Source organism: Schistocerca americana, chromosome 2, assembly GCF_021461395.2.
Source record: "Schistocerca americana isolate TAMUIC-IGC-003095 chromosome 2, iqSchAmer2.1, whole genome shotgun sequence".
Taxonomy (NCBI): Eukaryota; Metazoa; Arthropoda; class Insecta; order Orthoptera; family Acrididae; genus Schistocerca; species Schistocerca americana.
Window position 1 is genome coordinate 370,816,207 of NC_060120.1, and position 22,917 is coordinate 370,839,123.

General features: G+C 39.9%; 1 protein-coding gene across 1 annotated transcript in view; it reads right to left on the bottom strand.

Annotated features, from left to right (window-relative positions):
- Positions 1–763: 763 nt before the first annotated feature.
- Positions 764–22,917, bottom strand: part of LOC124594027 (sterile alpha motif domain-containing protein 1-like) — a 78,958-nt gene continuing 56,804 nt past the window's right edge. Inside the window, exon 3 of the mRNA XM_047132379.1 lies at positions 764–895. Within this exon, the coding sequence (XP_046988335.1) occupies positions 764–895 (132 nt within the window). The remainder of the gene's footprint in view (positions 896–22,917) is intronic.

Here is a 22,917-nt window from a genome sequence, read left to right on the forward strand (position 1 = left end):
CACACAAAATTCAAGCTTTCGCAACAAACTGTTGCCTCATCAGGAAAGAGGGAAGGAGAGGGGAAGACGAAAGGAAGTGGGTTTTAAAGGAGAGGGTAAGGAGTCATTCCAATCCCGGGAGCGGAAAGACTTACCTTAGGGGGAAAAAAGGACAGGTATACACTCGCACACACGCACATATCCATCCACACATACAGACACAAGCAGACATATTTAAATACGTCTGCTTGTGTCTGTATGTGTGGATGGATATGTGCGTGTGTGCGAGTGTATACCTGTCCTTTTTTCCCCCTAAGGTAAGTCTTTCCGCTCCCGGGATTGGAATGACTCCTTACCCTCTCCTTTAAAACCCACTTCCTTTCGTCTTCCCCTCTCCTTCCCTCTTTCCTGATGAGGCAACAGTTTGTTGCGAAAGCTTGAATTTTGTGTGTATGTTTGTGTTTGTTTGTGTGTCTATCGACCTGCCAGCGCTTTTGTTCGGTAAGTCACCTCATCTTTGTTTTTATATATAATTCAAGTAAAGAAATCGACATAGATGATTTGTCAAGCTCAGTTTCTACTACATCAACTGTCCCATCAACAGTGGAAGTGTCATTAACTCCAGCTACAGCAACTACAGCACTGGAAACATTAACATTAACTGCAGCAGGATCAACAACTAGATCACAGTGCACCATCAAAGCTACAGTAGTGTCACCAAGGCCTGCAGCAGTCTACAATCAAAACAGTGGAAGTGTCAACGACTCAGTGGAAGTGTCATCAGTCAAAAACTTGAAGTGTCATCAACATCAGATGCATCAACTACAGCATCTGAAACATTAACTGCAGCAGGATCAACAATTAGATCACAGTGTTCCATCAAAACTACTGTAGTGTCACCAAGGGCTTCAGCAGTCTACAATCAAAAGAGGAGCTTGAGGCCTAGAAAACCTGCTCTACTAAATCAAGATTTTTTATGGTTTCACAAAAAAAGGGGAAAACCATGATTTAGGTAAGTCAGTCAGAAATGACACTCAGAAAAAGATTAATTATCTAACGAGTGTGTGCAAAAACTCACGAATCTTGAAACCTAGCAACTCACTTCCTCTGAAAGTCAATGCTAAATGTGACAAACTGTGTATTTTCCATCACAATGTAAGGGGACTAAGAAGTAAACTAGAACTGTTGACAATGAATATTAGTGACAGTAATACTATTGATAGTGCTGATATCCTTTGTTTTACCGATCACCATGTAAAGGAGGGTATCAATATGCTATCATATTGTCTCTCACTTTTGTAGAAACAGTGTACAGAAGGGTGGTGTAATAATATATGTAAAAAAAGAATATAATATATAGATCTCTAGAGCTAACAAAATACTGTTTTGATCAGCATTTTGAAGCTTGTGGTATAGAAATTAGCACCAAGACCTTGTCACTCAATGTAGTTACAGTGTATAGGGCTCCATCAGGGAAGCAATGAACATTCTTTAAGCAACTTGAATCTCTTCTATCCCATATATATTCAAAAAATAAAAATACTGTAGTCTTAGGAGACTTTAACATTAACTTTCTAGATTATGATAATGAACACATACAACCTCACACCCATGGTAGACTTCCCCACAAGGGTTACGAACTACTGTTCAAGTCTTATAGATAATATTTTCATTGATGAGAATAGAAACACCAATTCAACAGTAAAACAAGTCCTAAATGGTCTTTCAGACCATGATGGCCAATTGCTAACTATCAATGATACATGCTCACACAAGAACAACAAAGTCTGTAAAAGGTCATTTAGGGTAATTAATAATGAAAATATCATGATCTTCAACAGTTATCTTCAACTCATTGACTGGAGTCCAATTTATAGAGCACTGAAAGTCAGTGACAAATTTAACCTATTTATAAATGAATTTATGTGCCACTTTGAAGCTGTCTTCCCTCTAAGAACTTCAAAGATCAAGTACCAGAGCCATATGAGCAATCAGTGGCTCACAAAAGGAATAAAGACATCATGTAGGACTAAAAGACTGCTTTATGTTTCTCTCAGAAATACAAATGATCCTGAAATAAGAGCTCATTATAAAAGGTACTGCAAGATCTTAAATGAAGTTCTAATAAAGGCGAAAAGTATGTTCATCAAATCAGAAATAGATAATTCTGGCAACAAAATAAAAACCATCTGGGGTGTTATTAAAAGAGAAACTGGTAGTTACTCAAACAATGCTGAAAATATTGAAGTTAGACATAATAGGAATATCATTGATAAAGGTGAAAATGTTGCAAAAATTTTCAACAAGCATTTTTTGGCTGCAGTGGATAAAATAGGGTGTAATGGTTCTATAAATGAGGCTCTGAATCTTTTACAAAGAAGTGGACTTAGTGCAGCACCCCAGATTATCATGCCTCCTGTCACTGTTGAGGTAATTAAGAAGATAATAAGGACCATGAAAAACAAAAACTCAACTGTTATTGATGGTATTTCCATCAAACTGTTGAAACACACACATATTTTCATTTGTGAAGTTCTGTGCCACATCTTTAATGAATCACTGAGACTAGGAATTGTCCCTGATAGACTTAAATATGCAGTTGTGAAATCTTTGCACAAGAAGGGTGGCAGAAATGAAGTAGCCAATTATTGTCCTATTTCACTCTTAACTTGTTTCTCCAAGAGTCTTGAGAAACTTGTACACAGTAGGATTCTTGAACATATTAGTAAATACAATATTCTCAATAAAAGTCAATTCGGTTTCCAGAAAAAAATCTCAACAGGAGATGCAATATATTCTTTCACCAATGCAGTTCTTGAATCAATCAACAATAAAATGTCTCCAACTGCAAATTTTTGTGACCTTTCTAAGGCGTTTGATTGTGTGAGCTATGAGATTTTAACTGAGCAAGGCAGAATTTTATGGGTTAACTGGAGAAGCAGGGATGTGGCGTGCCTCCTATTTAAAGGACCAGAAACAGAAAGTCATGGTAAATGACACTAATGAGAAACCAGTGTCCTCTTCTTGGGGCACAATAAACTGTGGGTCCTCTACTTTTCCTTATTTTTATAAATGAACTTCCAATGTGTACAAGGGCTAAGGTAAAATTTACTTTGTTTGGCAATGACACGGCGATTCTGGTAGACAATTCAACAAATATTAATCTTGAGATCACTGTAAATGCAATTTTTCAGGAGACCTTTAACTGGTTTATCTCTAATGCATTATCACTAAATTTTGAAAAAACTCAATTGATTCTATTCCATACAAGCTAAAATATTGAAGGTGAGATTAGTGTTAAATACAAGAATTTAGCAAGAGTGGAGTCAACAAAGTTCCTTGGTCTACTTGTTAATATCAATCTAAACTGGTCCTTACATATTCCTTACCTATATAAAAAAACTAAGCTCAGCAATTTACGCTATTCGTGCGATTGCTTCCTTCAGTGACTTAAATACTTTGAAAGCTGCCTATTTTTGTTATTTTCATGCCCTGATGGGCTATGGAATTATATTCTGGGGAAACCAGCCAAATGCAAACAAAATCCTCATAGCCCGAAAAGAGTCATTAGGATTCTGTGTGGTGTCAATTACAGACATTCCTGCAGGAAACTCTTCCAAGAGCTGAGAATACTCACAACAGTATGTCAGTACATTTTCTCTCTCATGTGTTTCTTGTGTAAAAACCATTCCCTTTTGGAAATGAACAGCATGTATCATAACTATGACACTAGGGTAAAAAATGATCTACATATTGAACAAAAGAATCTAAGTATGGTACAAAAATAAGTACACTACTCTTGCATAAAAATTTTTAACGCTCTCCCCCAGGCAAGAAAAATGTCAGTTACTGATCAACCTACTTTTAAAGATCAACTTAAACAATATCTTCTAAATAAAACCATTTACTCACTGGACGAATTTATGTATGAGAATATGTGAATTGATTTTGATCTATTGTAAGTCTGTTCAATGTAATTTGTAACTTTTTACAAAAACAGTTCTTCATTTTTTTCTATGTAATATATTATTCATTGTACAACCTATTATTATAAACAAATGTCTCAAATCTATGTAAATGACATGTTCTATACCCAAGCGATTTATCGCTAATGGGTCTACAGAACACAAATGAAATAAATAAATAAATAAAATAAATCTCAAAAACACAGATGGATGCCTGATGTATAGCTGACTTGTTACTGGCTTGTAATCCATTGGCTTCCTGAATACATCGACTTCAAGGATGATGTACTGCTTGTATTCTGTTTCCTGATATTGCAAGTGATAATTTTTATGTTGCCTATTTGAAGTCGCAGTGGAATAATATAGATGTTTTGTGGTACCCAGCATATCCATCAAATAGTGTTTCACCAAGACCACAACTAAGGGTAAATTTAAAAGGATTGTCAATCAAGTACATGTAGCAGTGAAAGCATTTTTATTGTGAACACCAATGTACAGACAAAATAGAACTGAACTCCTTGACACAGAGTGCTGCTGTTTATACAAACTTCAAATATTCCAGATTTATAAATATTAAAAACATAAGAAATTTTAAGAACCTCCCAGATATGATTACTAAATAACAAATAATTGCTAGTGGTCAGATTTCAACTGGTACTCCAGCAGCCTGCCAGCTAGTGATACAACCTACTGTGACACAATGTCATCAGCATACCTTGTGACAATATAAAAATGAAATATTAACCTCTCTTCATGGCCTACTTCTCCTTTCAGTGTTACTTTTAACCTCCCCTCATGTTCTAATTTCAGTTAATTCTTGTTGTAATATACTCTGCAATTGTCACAAGATTCTGTTGTGATTATACACAATAAAATTTTAGTTTAACTTATGAAGAATTCTTAGAACACACAACTTTTATGATTGTGATGTATGAAAAGTTTTTCTGTTTATGTTTTTTTTATTGTCTTTCCATTTGCATTCATTGTTCTCGATGGCACAGTTGTTTAATCAATGATTCCCTACTACAAGAGGATTGTAGTTTTCTTGTTTCAAACATTCATTGGTTTTAACCAACTTTAGAATCCATGAAGAACCATTGTGCACAACGACTATAGACTATAAGGAAGAAGAGGCACACAGCAATCAGTCACAATCCCATTATGTTTTTATTATTCTTGAAAATCTAGATTTTGGCTATAAATAGCCTTTGTCAGTGCATTTGAGTTACAATTCAACAGACCCACGGCAGTACATGTCATCATATGTTATTACAGGTGTATAGGCAGCCTTTTCAAATCTAAGTTTCAGCTATAAACAATCATCTCCAGTGCATTTAAGTCACAATCCAACAGACCCATGGCAGTATATGTCACCATATGTTCTTACAGGTATATACACTGCCTATACATCTGTAAGAACTTGTGGTAACATGTACTGCACCAAGTCTATTTAATCATAACTGAAATGTCTGAAGATGGCTATTTATAGCCCAAATCTAGATTTGTAAGAATAACGGAAACTAATGTGATTGTAACTGATAGCTGTGTAACTCTCCTTCCACATATCTGTTTTCTAAATGGAATGTTTCAGGCACATCTTTTTATGTAGTTTGCATAATTTGTTCCTCTTTCACACTGGAAATTTTATACAGCCTTAACTTAATAGAACAAACACATCTCCTCTGCATGAAGAGCAGAATGGAACTTTTCCCATAAGTTGCATTTAGTGAGAGCTCAGAAATGCCACTCCTAAATCATTGAATGTTTGATAATGTAATTATATTTTAAGGTAAATAGACTTATGCATAATTGTTAAATTAGTTTTGTCTACATGAATAATTATTCTTCTTACTGCAGCCAGATATTTTGAATTTAACTGCCACCAAATATATAAGTTATCATTATGATTCAGGCGGCATCATACCAAAATACTCCTGTGTAACACATAATATTCACCAGATTTTATTTACTTTGGATTACAGAGAGCAACCAGTCATAATAGCTTCCAATGTATTTAAAGACAAAAGTTGTCACTTTTGCCAAAATATCACTTTTTGAAATATGTGAGAAATTGTTGATACACAAGAAGGTGATTTCTAATACATTATTTTCAAATGTCCTCCAAATTTGCAGACAAGTTATCTCTCTTGGTAAAGGTATATATATGAAGTTATAGTCAAAGTGCTATAAAGCCATGTTGGTGTAACAATTAATATTATAATATTGAGAGTGCATCTTTATTTTAGTGTAATTCTGACATTATATGAATAATATGTGTGTGAATAAATGACAATAGCATGTGAGTAAAAAAGAGTGACAGTACTCACATATTTGCAAAGAAATGATCTCAGTACAAATCAAAATTTTGTATCAAACTTCAAAAATACATAATGAATTGCATTTTTATGTCAAAATAAATCCAGCACTATCATCAGTTTCATTGCAAACTCTGGTCACAGGCGTGAAATTTTTGGAGTTCTGTCTGTGAGTTTTATTCATTGCATACAGAGATAATGTCATGTCATCAGTTTGGAAATGACCTAAATTATTTTTTGCCATAGAAAAATAGTTGTTTTATTTTATTTATTTAATCACAACTCATATAGATCACTTTTGGTAGTTTTTTTGTAATCTATTAAAAAGCAATAATGCAAGTATAATCCAAAACTTTTTTCTGGGATTTTTATGGAGCACTAGGAGACTCCTCAAATATTTGTAATGAATTCTGAGTTACCATATTTCTAAAGTTTTGATGGCAAGGGGCTGCTAGACCATAGTGCAAAATGGAAGAAATATTGCCTGTGAAATTTAGAATTATGATTGGTATAGATACTAGATTACATCTTACAAACCAAATTAAAAAGTCATGAAATAATGCTGCAGGCATTTTTAATTGTTTTTATTTGAGTAAACTCTGCTTAAAGTACACAAAATTGAGTATATCTGTATTAATGAAAAATTGTTAGATGCATGCTGAGGCAGTTTAAGACCACTGGACACAAGTGGCAATGTGAGGTGCCAAGTGCAAAATTTGCTACAGGATGAAAAATAATCATTGGCAAAAAGTGACAATGGTGAAAGCAAGAAGCAAAAGCATCAAGCCACAAACAAGCCATTTGCCAGAGAGCTATGAATGTGTGATTATGAGCCAGTGGTTTGTGTATTGTCCTAGTTAGTAAAAACGTATTTGAAACATAAACTTTCCAATTAAGTCCTCATGTAAATAGGCTCACATTTGGAAGCAATATGGCACTTGTTTCTGCAGAGAGTTATGAATTCCTTCAAACACCCCTGGTTTATCTCATAAATCTTCACAAGACTGCACACTTAACAGCTAAAAAATTGGCTGGCAGAAATTGAAATCCAGGTGTCCTAGCTGGATAGGTATGTACTAAGTAGAGCATTTCATGATGGGAGGGACCATCCATGGTATACAGTCACTGTAAAGAAACTTCTAAGGAAACAGATGCTACTGTATAATAGGTATAAAACTAAGCATAGGCTGTGATTAGAGGAATGCAGAATGAATCGTCTTTGGCTTTCAAGAAAGCAATGTGTGAAGCATTCAGTAACTGCCATAGCACAATACTGCTAAATGATTTTTCACAAAACCTGAAGAAATTCTGGTCACATGTAAAAGTATGTGGCGTCGATAGTTCGTATTGACCACGAAACTCAATATATGTGAACTCTAAGTGCTCTTTTGAGTCTCCATCTTAACTTTACTTTAGTCAGTTCTTTGTTATACTGCATTCTGTATGGACGCAGTGTCAAGTGTAAATATATACGAGCTATGACATATATGGGAATTCAGTTTTTTATATTACGATTGCCGATCCCGTTCCCATAGTGGTGACCCCGCAGTTCGTTCGTGTTTCATGTCTTCGGCACTGGTGTTCATGCAACAGGTTATATGCACTACACAATGACCATGCCAGACAATGCCTTGTTCGAAGATGTGGAAGCACAACTCCACTCACTGAGTTTCGTCGTTTCTTTACCAATGGCTTATTCATCATTTATGCACAGTGATTCCTGTTCTCAACCAACACCGTGTGCTAGCCTCATTAATTTTCAATGGTCGACAACTATGCTGTTAGAGTGAACAATAGTCTCAGCCTTCATGTCACCGGATTATGCCCATCTGACAGTGAAATGTGAACTGAACAATATTTCGAATTTTGTCTCTTCTAATCGAGTGTTTCAAGAACAAAGTGATCTCCATTCAAACACCTGTTTAGTCACCCACTGGCATGTTACATCAGTTACTGTCGGGCCGTGTACAGTGCCGCCATACTACAAACCGTGCTGGATCCATTCCGCGCACATGGTGTTCCAGTTATGTCTAATTTACATGCACAATTCAGTGTTTCACATAATATGGACCCCTTACCTCACCTCAGTGGCCCACCACATGCACTACAGGCATGTTATACATCAGTTAGTTTCCACGTGGGTATAGTTCTCACCCCCCCCCCCCCTCTCCCCCTCTCTCATTTGCGGGGCTACCCATTTACGGTCACTCAACCACCTGCTGCTCCCACAGCACCACCTGTGTCTGCCTCGCCGGTCTCTCGTCCTGTTCCGGAAGCAGATCGTTTCCATCCAGCACTCGTTGCTCATGGTCCAGTTTCCAGGCCCCCCTCGTGTGCCGTCCATCCACCCATTTCTACGGTACCGTCAGTGCCTGCCGCGCTGTGTTTTTGTGACACACAGTCAACTATGCCAGATGCTGCTACTACGGATTTGCTCAAATCTGGGCCTACCACACCAGCCTTTGACTTAACCTCAGTTCAGCCACTACCCCAGGAGACACCGAAGCCGCTGTTGTCACCCCCTCCTGGCCGCCTACCAAAGCTACCGCCCTTATATGAGGACAATCCAGCATCGTGGTTCGCGCTCATCGAGCATCTGTTCGAGTTACATCACATGTCTGATGACAACTCAAAGTTTCTCTGCCTCGTCACACACCTACATGACCACTTGGATTTGATTTGTGACCTACTCCTTTCGCCTACGTTGCACCAAAATACGAGTTTGCAAAGGAGATTATAATGGAACGACTTGCCTGCTCGCCACAAGAGTTAATAATCAAGATTCTCTATGAGGAGAATCTGGGGGAACGCACCCCCTCACAACTCTGGCGCCGCCTTCGATTGCTTGTGAATGAGCATACCACGCCTGACGCCACACTATGGGCTGTGTGGTCTGCCAAACTACCTACCGATCTATAGATCTGTTAGCACACATGTTCGACTCCATCGGCTCCCACCTATGCATCGCTGACCAGTTGTATTCGCTGCTGTGGAAACATCAGCCAGTTCATTCCACACCATTCATCAGCACAGCCGCCCTCACATACCAACCTTCAGCCAGCAGAGGCAGGGCTCACTTTGCTGTCACCTCATCTACTTCTCATGGCAGCATTGTCTCACTCTCTCTGCTGTTCGAGCACTCCAGGATTGCCCACGCACCTTACATACCGGTCTATTTGCTGGAACAAATCAACTACTACAAGCCTCCACCACTGCCGCGGTCTCCACCTCCTCCTCACCCTCCTCACCCTGCTCACCCTTTCTGCTGGTACCACAAAGTGTTCGGCGACGACGCCAAGAGTTGCTGGTTGCTATGCCAACACCCAAATGCCGACCACAGAACTAAGAGATGCTGAGTCCTGTGGGGAACGTAACAGGCGTCCTCTTACATTACACTCCATTCACTCATCTGCCCGCCCGAGTAGTTGTCTCTATGTGATTGACATTGTGTCAGGTCTAACATTTCTGGTCGACACTGGTGCTGATGTGTCTATCATACCTACTTCGATGGCTCCATCCACTTCTTCACAGACGAAGTCACTTCTACGAGCTGTCAGCGTATCGACGTTACCTACCTCTGGCTCAGTAAAGGTTATGGTGACCCCATCTCCTTCTCTACATTTTCCATGGATGTTTTACATTGCCAACATCAATGAAACGATCCTTGGTATGGATTTTTTGTCTCATTGTAAACTATCTCCGAACGTCGTACAGGGTACAGTGCTCCACCATCCTACGAACACTCACATACCATGCACTCGCACCTATCTCCAACGCTCTGTTTCCACTACAACATATGATATCATTTGCAAGTGCTCCACCCTCATGGACAACATTGTGACCTGCAATACCGACCTACTGTCAGAATATGACTCGACGACGCAACTCCGCCAGGACAACAGAAAGCCGAAACAACGCATCACATCCACTTACAGCGAGCTCGTCGTGACTCGTACCTCACTTCTGCAACTGCAGTCCACGGCACCGCCACCTAAACTCTCACCAGGTTAGGCCACAAACTTTACTTACGCATGACATTCCAACCCTCCATCGTGCTTGCCTCATCCAGTGCCATGTGTTTCAAACAGTGCTGCTAATGACATTCGCATGCACATTGCGACCACGCCCATCTCTCGGACAGCTACCTCATGTGCTGATAAACATTCCCCTCTCTCACTCACCGACCACATGACCCAGCGGCCATTGTGGCTCCACGTGCAACACCAGCGCTGCTCTTGCCCGCGCTGGTTGTCTAGTGCAAGGTTAACAGCGGACAGTCGCTACCCATTCCCCTTTGCTCGGCACTGCGTGTGCACACAAGCGCATGCCGTGCTCCCATAAGAGACATATGACTTTCGTGCTACCTTTCCCCACTCGTGCTTATGGTTACGCCTCCTTTGTGCCCTACTCATCTGAAGACTTGGCACCAGAACGTTAACCAATCTCATGTGCAGTTCTCAGTTTCTTCTGTCACTGATAGTTACCACTGCTGGCCCTCCTATGAGGCATAAGGTCCGACGCCTCAATCCTATCAAGTTGCGTGCGGCCCAGCAGCAGATTAATGAACTTTTGGCAGCAAGTGTTCTGCAACCTGCAGACAGAACCTGGTCTTCACCAATCCACCTTGTCCCCAAACACGACGGATCTTTTCGAATGTGCAGCGGTTACAGACACTTAAACACTCGTACCGTCATGGACAATTACCCAGTGCCAAACATCAATAACTTCACTCATATGTTATCGGGCGCCACTATTTTCAGTGTTATTGACTGTAAATGCACCAGATTCCCGTGGCCCCGGAAAACATTCCTAAGAGAGCTATCATCACACCACTTGGTTTATTCCAATACCACTTCATGCTGTTTGGACTAAAGAACGCGGCACAAACGTGGCAACGTTTCATTGACTCTATCTTGCGACAGTCCGAGTTTTGCTTTGCTTATCTGGACGACATTCTCGTTTTCAGCAGCTCAGCGGAGGAACATGAAAATCATCTGTCTACGGTCCTCCAGAACTTGAACTCCAAAGGTGTCGAGGTCAACAAGGACAAGTTTCAGTTGCGCCAGGGGTCAGCCTCCTTCCTAAGTTACACCATCTCTGCCGACGGAACACAGCCTCCCAAAACTCATGTGCAGGCTATCACATCTCTGCCGTCCCCAGCTACTTACAAAATGCTACGCTATTTCCTCGGCACCATCAATTACTATCGTCGCCATCTGCCTTCCGCCGCCACTGTTCAGGCACCCCTGACGGATGCACTATCAGGCAATCAAACTTCTGGTATCAAACCCATCTCTTGGACTGCTCCGATGATAGAGGCCTTCAAGGCTCTGAAGACTTCTTTAGCTCACACTGTGACACTCACCCACCCTGACCCCTTCACCGAGTTATTCATCACTACGGACACCAGCAACATCACGGTGGGGGCAGTGTTGCAACAACACAAGGGCGACATGGTTTCTCCCCTTCATTTCTTCTCCAAGAAACTATCTATGGTCCAGAGAAAATATTCTGCATTCGATAGAGAGCTTAGAGAGCTGCTTGCTGTTTATGAGGCAATCAAACATTTCCACCCTGACGTCAAGGGACATTCGTTTTTCGTCCTCACCAATCACAAATCACTGGCAGAAGCATTCTGCAACCCACTGGAGGACCCACCGTCTCGACGTTACAGCCACTGTGACCTGGTTTCTCAACTCACAATGGACGTCTGTTACGTCAAGGGTGCGGATAATGTTGCTGCGGATTTCTTCTCACGGATCAGTGCTTTTTCCTGCATCGTTGATCTTTCCGATATGGCCTCCCTCCAAGCTTCTGACGAAGATTCTCAGGCTCTCCTATAAGACCCACAAACATCACTTGTTTTCACAAAGGCTAAATTTCCTGGTATTTCTGACGAGGTGTGGTGTGATTCTTTGACCGGCACCCTACACCCTTTGCTTCCACCCGGGCTGTGCCAACAGGTTTTCAACACCCTGCATAACCTAGCCCACCCGGCTGTTCGAGCCACCACACGCCTCATGTCAGAACATTTTGTTTGGAAGGATATCAAATGGGACTGTCAAACCTGGGCACGCAGCTGTGTCGCTTTCCAGCTCAACAAGATCAGCTGCCACACTTCCCCGCCTCTGGGCAAGTTCGACATCCCCGCATTCTGTCACGTAGATATTGATCTGATCGGGCCTCTCCTTCCTTCGGAGGGCCATAGATATTTCTTATCAACTATTGACCATTTGTCTCGCAGGGTCAAGGCTGTCCCTCTCCCTAACACTACTGCCAAGACGGTAGCCAAGGCTTTCATTGTGGATCACTTGTTTCGGTACTGCCAAGATGGTAGCCAAGGCTTTCATTGTGGATCACTTGTTTCAGGTGCCCGACCACTATTACCGCCGATGAGGGTCAACAGTTCGAATCCTCCCTTTTTACCATCCTCGGCAATATCTACGGTATTAAAAAAATACACACTACCCCTTATCATCCACAAAGCAATGGGTTGGTGGAGAGACAGCACCACACCCTCAAGATGGCCCTTCGATGCCATGATTGTCTCTGGTCGGAAGCTCTCCTGTGGGTCCTACTTGGTCTATGCTCAGCCTATAAACCTGACCTACAGGGGACTATATCCAAATTGGCTTTCGGCGAGAATCCGGTTCTTCTGGGGGACCTTATTCTTCCCCAGGTTAGTGGGGATTTTCCCCCCTTGCCAGATTTCATTAGCTGGATGTGCACACATTTTCAACAAATGCTATTGCACCCGCCCATCAGTCACTCACCGCTCGAGACTTATGATCCCACCACACTCTCTGACTGCTCCCACGTCATGCTGCATGATGATGCAGTTAGGCAGTCTCTTCCACCTCCTTATCTTGGCCCCTGCAAGGTCCTGTGGTGGGAGACACAGCTTTTGATATCACGATTAAAGACCGCACACAGAGAGTTTCTCTGCATTGCCTGAAACCAGCTTCCATCAACCCTGATGGTCTCACACTGCCGCAGTCGGACTCTGCAGACGATCCATCCTTGATCGAGAATGAAGACATGCTCCCATCTACCTCACCACACACCTCTTCCACCAAAGACTGTTCGCCACCATTCGCTGGTTTCCCAATCTTGCCCCTTTTTCACCCTGCACAGGTTTTGCGCCCTCACCTGCAACGTCGGAGACATTCACACCTACTATCAGTTTGTCCTGCAGCCTGCTGCCGCACTGAGTGAACAACGTTTCTATAGTGACGTTTGGATGACTGAGTGCTCATTCTTTTGACAGATACCAAGGTCCCGCCATCAGATGGTCCCTTACACATCAACATTGCACACAACCTCACACTCCTGCACAAGTGTGACCGAGCATCTCTACGTGCTTTCATTTCTACTGATGGCTCGATCCACTTAAGGGCCACACACACCTCCACCATGCCATCGACCGCCCCGCCTGCTTACTCCCGGGCTGGCCGCCATCTCATCCAGCCATGGTGGCTGACTGACTATGAAGTGGACCTGCCTCTCGCTGCTCCGCCTGCACAACCCACTTCTTTCGAGATGAAAGTAACTGTGGTGTGTCTGCCTATGTGCACGATTTCCACCAATGTCAACAACCGCATGCCCTCACCCTTGGACATCTGTAGTACTCCGTACTGTGGGGGGGTCACAGGTAAAAGTATGTGTCGTTGACAGTTCGTATCAGCCACAAAACTTAATATTTGTGAACTCTAAGTGCTCTGTCGAGCCTCCATCTTAACTTTACTTTGTTATACTTCATTCTGTACAGACACAGTGTCAAGTGTAAATATATATGAGCTACGACATATGTGGGAATTAAGTTTTCTATATCATGATTACCAATCCCATTCCCATAGGTAATTAGTGGCACCAAAGATAGTGCCTAGACACACAAGGATGAAACAGGAACTGAAATTGTGGATAGCGAAAAAAAAGCAGACATGCTTAACTCTGTTTTCAAATGTTCCTTTACAAAGGAAAACCCAAGAGTATTACCACAATTTAATTCTCTAACCACTGAGAAGATGAGTGAAATAGTTATTAGTGTGACAATACCAGAGAAGGAAAGTTACTACTCACCATATAGTGGAGATGCTGAGTCGTGATAGGCACAACAAAAAGATTCACACAATGAACACAATTATAGCTTTCAGCCATTAAGGCCTTTGTCAGCAGTAGACACACATACACACACGCACACACACACTCACACAAACACAACTTGGACACACGTCTGCAGCCTCTGAAACCACACTGTGAGCAGCAGCACCAGTGCGTGATTGGGAAACCACAGTTTCAGTTCTCTGAGACTGCAGATGTGTGTGCAAGTTGTGTTCGCATGAGTGTGTGTGAGTGTGTGTGTATGTGTGTCTACTGCTGACAAAGGCCTTAATGGCTGAAAGCTATAATTGAGTGAATCTTTTTGTTGTGCGTATCATGACTCAGCATCTCCACTATATGGTGAGTAACAACTTTCCTTGTCTAGTATTGTTACATTCCATCCTGGATGTTCCCTTGTTTAATTATTAATGTGAGTAGCATTAGAAACACTGAAATTGTTAAAACTGAACAAAGCCCATGGGCACAATGGAATCCCTCTCAGATTATGACCCACTTTGCAGATGACTTACTCCCTCTGTTAACTACAATCTATCATAGATTCCGTGAACAAAAAACCATGCTCATTAGTTGGAAGAAATCATATGTTACACCTGTATATGTGAAGGATACTACAAGTAATCCACAGAACTACTGTCTCGTATCCTTGACATCAGTTTGTTGTAGAATATTAGAACATATTCTGAGCTCAAATATAATGAGGTATCTCAAACTGAATGACTTCCTCCATGCCAAACAGCATGTACTTTAAAAAAATTGATCATGTGAAACCAAACTTTCACTTTTCTCACATGACAAACTGAAAACCATGGATCAAAGCAGTCAGGTAGATGCAGTATTCCTGGATTTGACACTTTTTATATGATAGTAAGGGGTATCAAGCGAAATTTGTGATCAAATTTAGGATTTCCTCATAGAGAGAGCAGAGCTAGTTGTCTTGGTTGGAGAGTCATTGTCAGATGTAGAGGTAACTTTGGGTTGAAGTCTTTAATGGCTCAAGTTTTGGGTTGTAATTTAATCAACAACTTCAATGATGGTGTTCACAGTGATGCACTTCCTGATAAGTTTTGCCTTAATTGTTTTCGTACAGTTCCCTTTTTATCTTTTCTTTGCACTCTGATCGGCTATGCAATGTATGACACCATTTTCCGTCATCAGTTTATAGTTCATGGACCAAGTAATCAAACCACATACTGGTGTAAATACCATGTATTTATGAGTCCAAAAACAAAAGCATCCAACAAAGTAAATGAGACTGACTTACCTTTTTATTGGCTTCAGTGTCCAACAGAAGTATGATGCAGTCCTTTGTAATAGGTCCAGGATTGTTGAATAAGTCTGCTTGGAGTATGGATTTTGCTATTAAACCATGATGTCTATTGATCTCTCCATGTTATATAAGCTCATTTTCTATTACATCGTAATTTGACACAAAAATTAGTGTTTTGGAGAACTTGTTATGTTTTGAAGTTAGTTTGAAGTTAGTGCATGTCTCCAAAGAGCATCATAGGTGTTGCCACCAAAGGTACTGTGTTATGAGCTCTGTCCAGACGGTAATATAGAGCAACAGAATTTCTTGATCTTTTTAGAAAATTGTGTTAGTCAAAATAATGATAGCTTGATTTCCTGTTTGATAATACATTTCATATTTAATGTAGTGACTTTCTTCATATTGTTTATTTAGTTAAAGATTTTTAAGACTGTGAATGATGAACATTTGAACAGTTGTACTGAGCTTTGAATTTCCTATTAAAATGTAATACTGATTTTACTAGTGATTTGCAAAATATAAAAAAATGTAATATTTGGCACCTTTGACTGATACTAGAATGAGAGTTAAGATTGAAAGTAAATATTGTAGTGTATTTTGCTGGATTTTTTGATTAATTTGTGAAAACTAATTTTCAGAGAGTTTCTTCATGTAATCGGAACTATAGATATGTAAATAAAATTTATAATTATGGAAAATTGTGTGTTCAAGAAGTACATACGCTCAAAAGTATCTGTATAAACAGTATAAGTAATCTGTCAATGGAAACATGTTCAAATCTTGCTGGAATTTCAATGATGTTATAAACTTTTCTAATTAGAAAAATGTTTTTTATAGGCCTACTCTGTTCTGCTATAATATCCCCCCTCATACAATATCAGACATAGAAACTGTTTTAGATTATGTGACTTTAGTTGTCACAACTGAAAAATAGTTTTTCTAAGCCCAGTTTTAGTGAAAGTTGCATGTTCTAGAGGCTTTCAGGTGTAAAATGTGCTGTCTTACGGTTGCTACTTGACAAGTCTGAGATTACACAAAGAACTGATGGCGATCATCTCTGACGCACGAATGTTCACTTGACATGTGCTAGTCCGGGGACCTGTCAAAAGGGGGAAAGGTAGGGGAGGAGGGAGAGGGGAGAGTGTGGATGCCAGTGGCAGAGGAGGTGGGAGGGGAAGGAAAGAAGGTACGGGGGTACGGGAAGCATGGGAGGAGGAGGAAGGGAGGAGGGAGAGAAGGGAGAGAGGATGCCCTAAGGAAACACAGAGTGTGGAAGGGGAGGATCAAAATTGATAGGAGGGGGAGATGGAGGGGATGAGGCCATCATCACGGAGGAGGAGTTGGTGGAAGCCACCTTGGTTGAGGTTATAGAGAGTGGAGAGATGGAGAGCAGGTGGGATGAGAGAATACAGGTGTGGCAGCAGATGGGGCTGGGAGAGACAAGCGGGTGAGGGGGATAAGTTTACGGGAGGTGTTGAGGATCTGTATCTGTTCGAGGAAAAGCAGGAGGTGCGGGAACGGAATAAGGTCATATAGTATCCGCGTGGGGGAGGGGAGATGGATGTGATAGGCGAGGCAGAGCGCATGGCGTTCTGAGATTTGAAGGGATTTGTAAAAGGTAGGAGGGTCGAAGATCCATGCACGGTGGGCATAGCAGAGGATAGGGCAGATGAAGGATTTATAGGTGTGGAGGATGGTGGAGGGGTCTAGACCTCATGTATGGCCAGGAAGGAGCTTGAGGAGGCGGAGGTGGGAGCGTGCCTTGGCTTGGATTGTCGGGTGATGGGGGGGTCCAGGAGAGGCGACGGTTAAGGGTGACGCCAAGGTACTTGAGGGTGGGGGTAAGGGTGATAGGACGGCCATAAATGGTAATATAGAAGTCGAGACACGCAGTCTCGTTGCATCACTTTATATATGAATGTTAAAAATCATTTCCAAAATATTCCATTATTAATTTTGTAGAATTTCAATGTTACAATTAAAATTTACAAAATCTAGAGAAACTGAAGTTACAGCTAAATAAGGAAAAAATTAAAATATTCAATGACAATCCTTTATAGTAATATTTTTAGTTTTCCATAAGAAAATCATTCTGAACCTTAATTACAATAATGTCTCACATTATTTTAGTTATGTAATTAATTACAGTTTGGATTTTGTTACTAACATGTAATGGTAGTACAGAGCTCATGCTTTATCCAATTAATTGCACAGAACGTACAAATAAGGCCTCAAATTCTGTAAATTGCAAAAATGTGGGATGTAAACAATTGGAGAGTAAATTAGAAATGTAATTACAAGGACTATTAATTGCAGAAGAATACATAAAAATAAATAACAAATGGAAATGCATCCCTTGGTAATAACTTTTAAACTGTTTCTTAAGATAAAGGTGTTTTCTGTGTTAACTCATTACTCGATTGTAATTATGGTAATTAGAGGTGCCAGCCACCTATGCCAACATTCCATAGCATTTTAATATTTTTCGCCAAATATTTATCCCTTCAATTTCTTTATTAATCATTCAATCCAGCATTTGTACGTAATTTTGTTAATGACAACAATCTCTTGATAATGACGACAATGCACTATCTTCTAGAATACTTCACACACCTTCGCAAAGAATATCAAGTTTTTTATCAAATAGGACAGAATGATATATATAAAGACATAAATGCAAGGCCTTAGGAAGCACTGGATTATAAAAAAAATAAAAAAATAAAAAAAGAAAGAGAGAGAGAGAGAGAGAGAGAGAGAGAGAGAGAGAGAGAGAGAGAGAGAGAGAGAGAGGAAGGTGGTATCAGACATTTCCTATGAATTTTGGGGAAGGCTGTATCATTACAACATAAGAATGCCTGCTTAGACAATATTGTTGTGAATTTCCATAAGGAAAATCTTACAGTCAGACTTGCAGATCATGAGCAACTACTTCTTACACTCTGTAAGAGGCAACCAGTTAAAATTGGAGAACCTAAAGTAGTAATGGTACGAGGGCAAAAGGAAGGGTACATAACTATGTGTGTTAATAGATTAGGAAGTGGAGATTGGGACTTTATGTGCAGGGTGATTATATTTAACTTTCAAAATACTGTAGAAATACCACCACTGGTCAGAATGATGTCAAATTGCAACAGAAATTTATTGGAGAAGGGAGAAAAAGTAAGGCAGAAGCAAAAAAAAGAGTGAGAAAATTGATCAATAGATGGTGCTGTATGTGTCAGAATATGTAAATGAAAACACCAGTAATGCGCACGACCCATTGAATTTGGTATAAACACGCTGGGTACATGGCTTTTCCTCCTTTGGCATCTGCAACATTCACCATGACTGTCCCAATGCTTGTCAAGCTATATTACAAGAATGATGAATGTGCACACATCGCTCTGCAGAAGGTCTGGACACTGAAGGGTTTGAAAGAAGTCACTGATCCAATGACTGTCATGGGTCCGGAGAAAATGATTCGGAAATCTGAAAAGATGGATTCTTTCGGTGTGCAACCTGGTAGAGGGAGGAAACAAATTGATTTGACATCAGTGGAAGCAGTGGCCACAGCGATGCAGGAGGAGACAAGTGGTGGTGTGCAAACGTGTAGTGCACGGAAAATTGCCCAGACACTGGACAGACCCATGAGCGTGGTACATAAAATCCTATGAAACATCCTTCTTTACTATCCATTCAAAATTATCCATGTGCACGGGTTGCTTCTTGTTGACCTGCCAGCAAGAGAGACCTTTGCTTTAGAATTTCTTGCTCACATGGAAGTGGACAATGATTGGCCATGGAACATTTTGTGGACAGATGAAGCTCACTTCCATCTGACAGGATATTGTCAGTACACAGAATTGTCGAATATGGGAAATGGAAAATCCACACACAAATCAACCAGTACCACTTCATCCTGAAAAGGACTTGCACAACCACGTCATTCCAGCTCTCCAACAGTGTGGATGGGCTCATTTTTATGCAAAATGGCACACCTTCGCACATTGCAAATCCAGTTAAGCAGCTGCTGAAGCGCCATTTCAGAAATGCTACAATTATCAGCCGCCATTTCCCTACAGCCTGGCCATCCCAATCATCTGAAAGATGTTGTGTTCAGTGTTCCAACTTCAAACTTTGCTGTATTGAAGGCACGCATTGTGCAACACATTCTGAACGCGACATCAGAAACATTTCGATCAGTTGTGGAACATGCTGTTTCTTGATTTCAACTTGTTCCAGAAAAAGGGTTCAGCATAGTGAACATGTTTTGCGCCAGTCACACAGAAATTAATAATCCGATTTGATTTTGATTGGTGCTTTTTATGCGGTTTCTGGCCTCAGAAAAATTAAAAACTGATGTGATTGATGCTTTTTATTCGGTTTTTGGCCTCAGGACAATTAAAAAACCAATTTTTCTGATCCAATGTGATAAGACATAGCCATGGTGATGGGCTTACGTAACTAATGGTATCACACCTGTACATCATGCACATTAAGTAGTACAGTTTGTTTAATGTTAAACGTACACCTTAGGCACTGTTCAATGATTCATTTGTCATTTGTAGTCAACCACTATTAAATTATGATGCTTACAGTGCCATCTATTGCTTCATTTTGTAACTCTTTATTTTTCTTCTGCAATATATTTTCCCCCTTCTCTAATAATATTCCATTCTAACTTGACGTCATTCTGACCACTAGTGTTATTTCTACAGTGGTTTGAAAGTTTAACTTTAAATATAATCATCTGGTATAATTGTCAATTTGGGAAAAGGGAAGCTGAAATTACCTTTGATACCACTTCTTTAAAAAGTACACAGAGTTATGGTATTCTTGCTTACCAATAAAAAAGATAGATATCCAAGTGAAAAGAGAAAGAAAAGACTGAACTGGTTTGCAGAAGAGCTGGCAGAAATTAAACATGCATATGCAGTATCAAATGCATAAGCAAGCCGCTGCCCAAAGGGCAGAACAGAGCATGAACATTCATAGATCATATCTGAAATGCAAAAAATTCTACAAAGCTAAACTTCTGACAAAAAAGCGAGCAGTGGAAAACTATATAGAAAGGGGTCTCAATAAATGCAAGACAGCATTGCAAATAATAAAACGAGGGAATACACTAAAATGCACAGAAACAGCTCTGCTTGAACCCAAGGAATTAAATCAGTACTTTCAAAACTAAGTTAAAGAAATAAGTAACAGTATTAAAGCAACAAATTCATCTCCAGTGGACCTTGTTGGAACACCACTGCATGATACCCTGGTATTTCAATGGAGGGCTCTCACTCCTGCTGATATTATAAAAGCTGTATCCAAATTTTCAGGTTCTAAAAGTATGGACTGTCATGGGTTATCGAATAAAATCATTAAAAAGATAACCCCTAGCAATTGCCAAACCATTAGCTTCCATTTTTAATAAATGTGTGGAATATGGAGTTTTTCTGGATGTACATAAGATATCAAAAGTTGTCCCAGTTTTTAAAAAAGGGGACAAACATCTTCCCCAGAGTTAGAAACCAGTCTCCATTGTTCCAATATTCTCAAAGATATTTGCGGCACTGATACCCACACAAATAAGCAGCTTCTTTGATAAACACTATATCCTATGTAGCAATCAGTTTGGTTTTAGCAAGAGGAAAAACACAACAGGGAAATCATTGACCAGACCTTAACAGCTTTTGAAAACAATAACATTGTATCACTGGTATTATGTGGCCTATACAAAGCTTTCGATCACATTCCTGTTGATGTACTACTGAGGAAACTAGTTTTATGGAACGAGAGGGAGCACTTTAGCTGTGATAAGTTCTTATTTAAGTAACAGAAAATAATTTGTGTCAGTCAGAAATGTAAACTCTTCCATAATGGGAATCAGCACAGCTGTACCACAAGGGTCTATTCTTGTACCCTTCTTCTTCATTGTAGCTGTAACTTGATTTATCTAATAACATAACCCACCCTGTCATATGTTATGCTGATGATACAACACTACTTCCCACACATCAGAACATTTCAGATCTGAATAGCATAACAAAAGAAACACTTGATAAGGCCCTGGGGCCAATAAGCTCCTGTACAATCCTGATAAAACCCAACAACTTTTAATGGGAATACCAAATGAAGTAAGCAATAAGTTGTGATGAAGCAAGCTGTCGCATTTTTCACTTCTCCTCTGTGTTTTGCCATCCTCTTCCTTAAAATTCTTTTTTCACTTCTGACTAATTACCATTAACATATGTGAGTATAATCTGGATTTTCATGAAAGAGAAAGATTGGCCCTCAGTTTTAAAAACATAGCACCAGATGTATGTAATTGATTTTCTAATTTATTTTGACTATTCCTAGTTATTTGACATAAAAACAAATATAAATTCTGTACTAATTATGAACATTTTGAGGAACAACTAATAGTATTCTTAAAGGATCTATTTGGCTCTATTCAAAAATATGTTATCAAAGCCAGCTCTTAATTAATTCCAGAGTAATTAACAGTTTTGTCCAAAGTATTGTTTGCATACTTATTTTTGTTAATTTCATAATTAAACAAATAACTAAACGAACTCTTGTAGTAGAAGAAACTGCTAAAAAGATGGATTTTTTGGATGAATTTAGTTAATTTAATGAGTTAAGTTTTAATTGTAATTTCTGTAAATTCAACTTCGAACAATGTGTAGTTTCAGTACCTATTATTGTAAGGATATATAAGGGCCCAATTTTTGGTCCTGAGACAGTCAGACCATGGCCGAGTTTCAGACGAGAAACCTGTATTGGTTAGAACAACAACAATGCATCAACATAACTGTGAAATAAGTGTAACACAATTAGACCATGTGTTAAAAGAATGACAGTGTCTGTTCCATATGTACATGATTACTCCGAAGGAACCGTGAATTATGTGCATATGTTTTTTACTGGTCATAGATATTCAACAGTAAACTATTGTAACAGTATGTGGATATTCACCTGTAATTTATGAATGAGACTTATCAAAATTTAAACAGTAGTGCACTGGCCACATTAAATGTGTATATGGGGGATTGTGAAAATTGGAAGTAAACAACTGTGAAACGCAAATGTGCACCTGTTGGGTATATCGTTGACTGTAGACAGTACTGCACTTCCATCCCCTATTTTTTTTTAGTCAGTATGTCAACACATAGGACAACAAATGAAGAAATAAAGAGGGCGAACCATCACATGTGGTGCCCTGGATGAGGAATATTGTAAGTAGCCACAATAAACAACGACTCGTAAACTTTGAACAGTGAAATCAACAGTGGTTTAC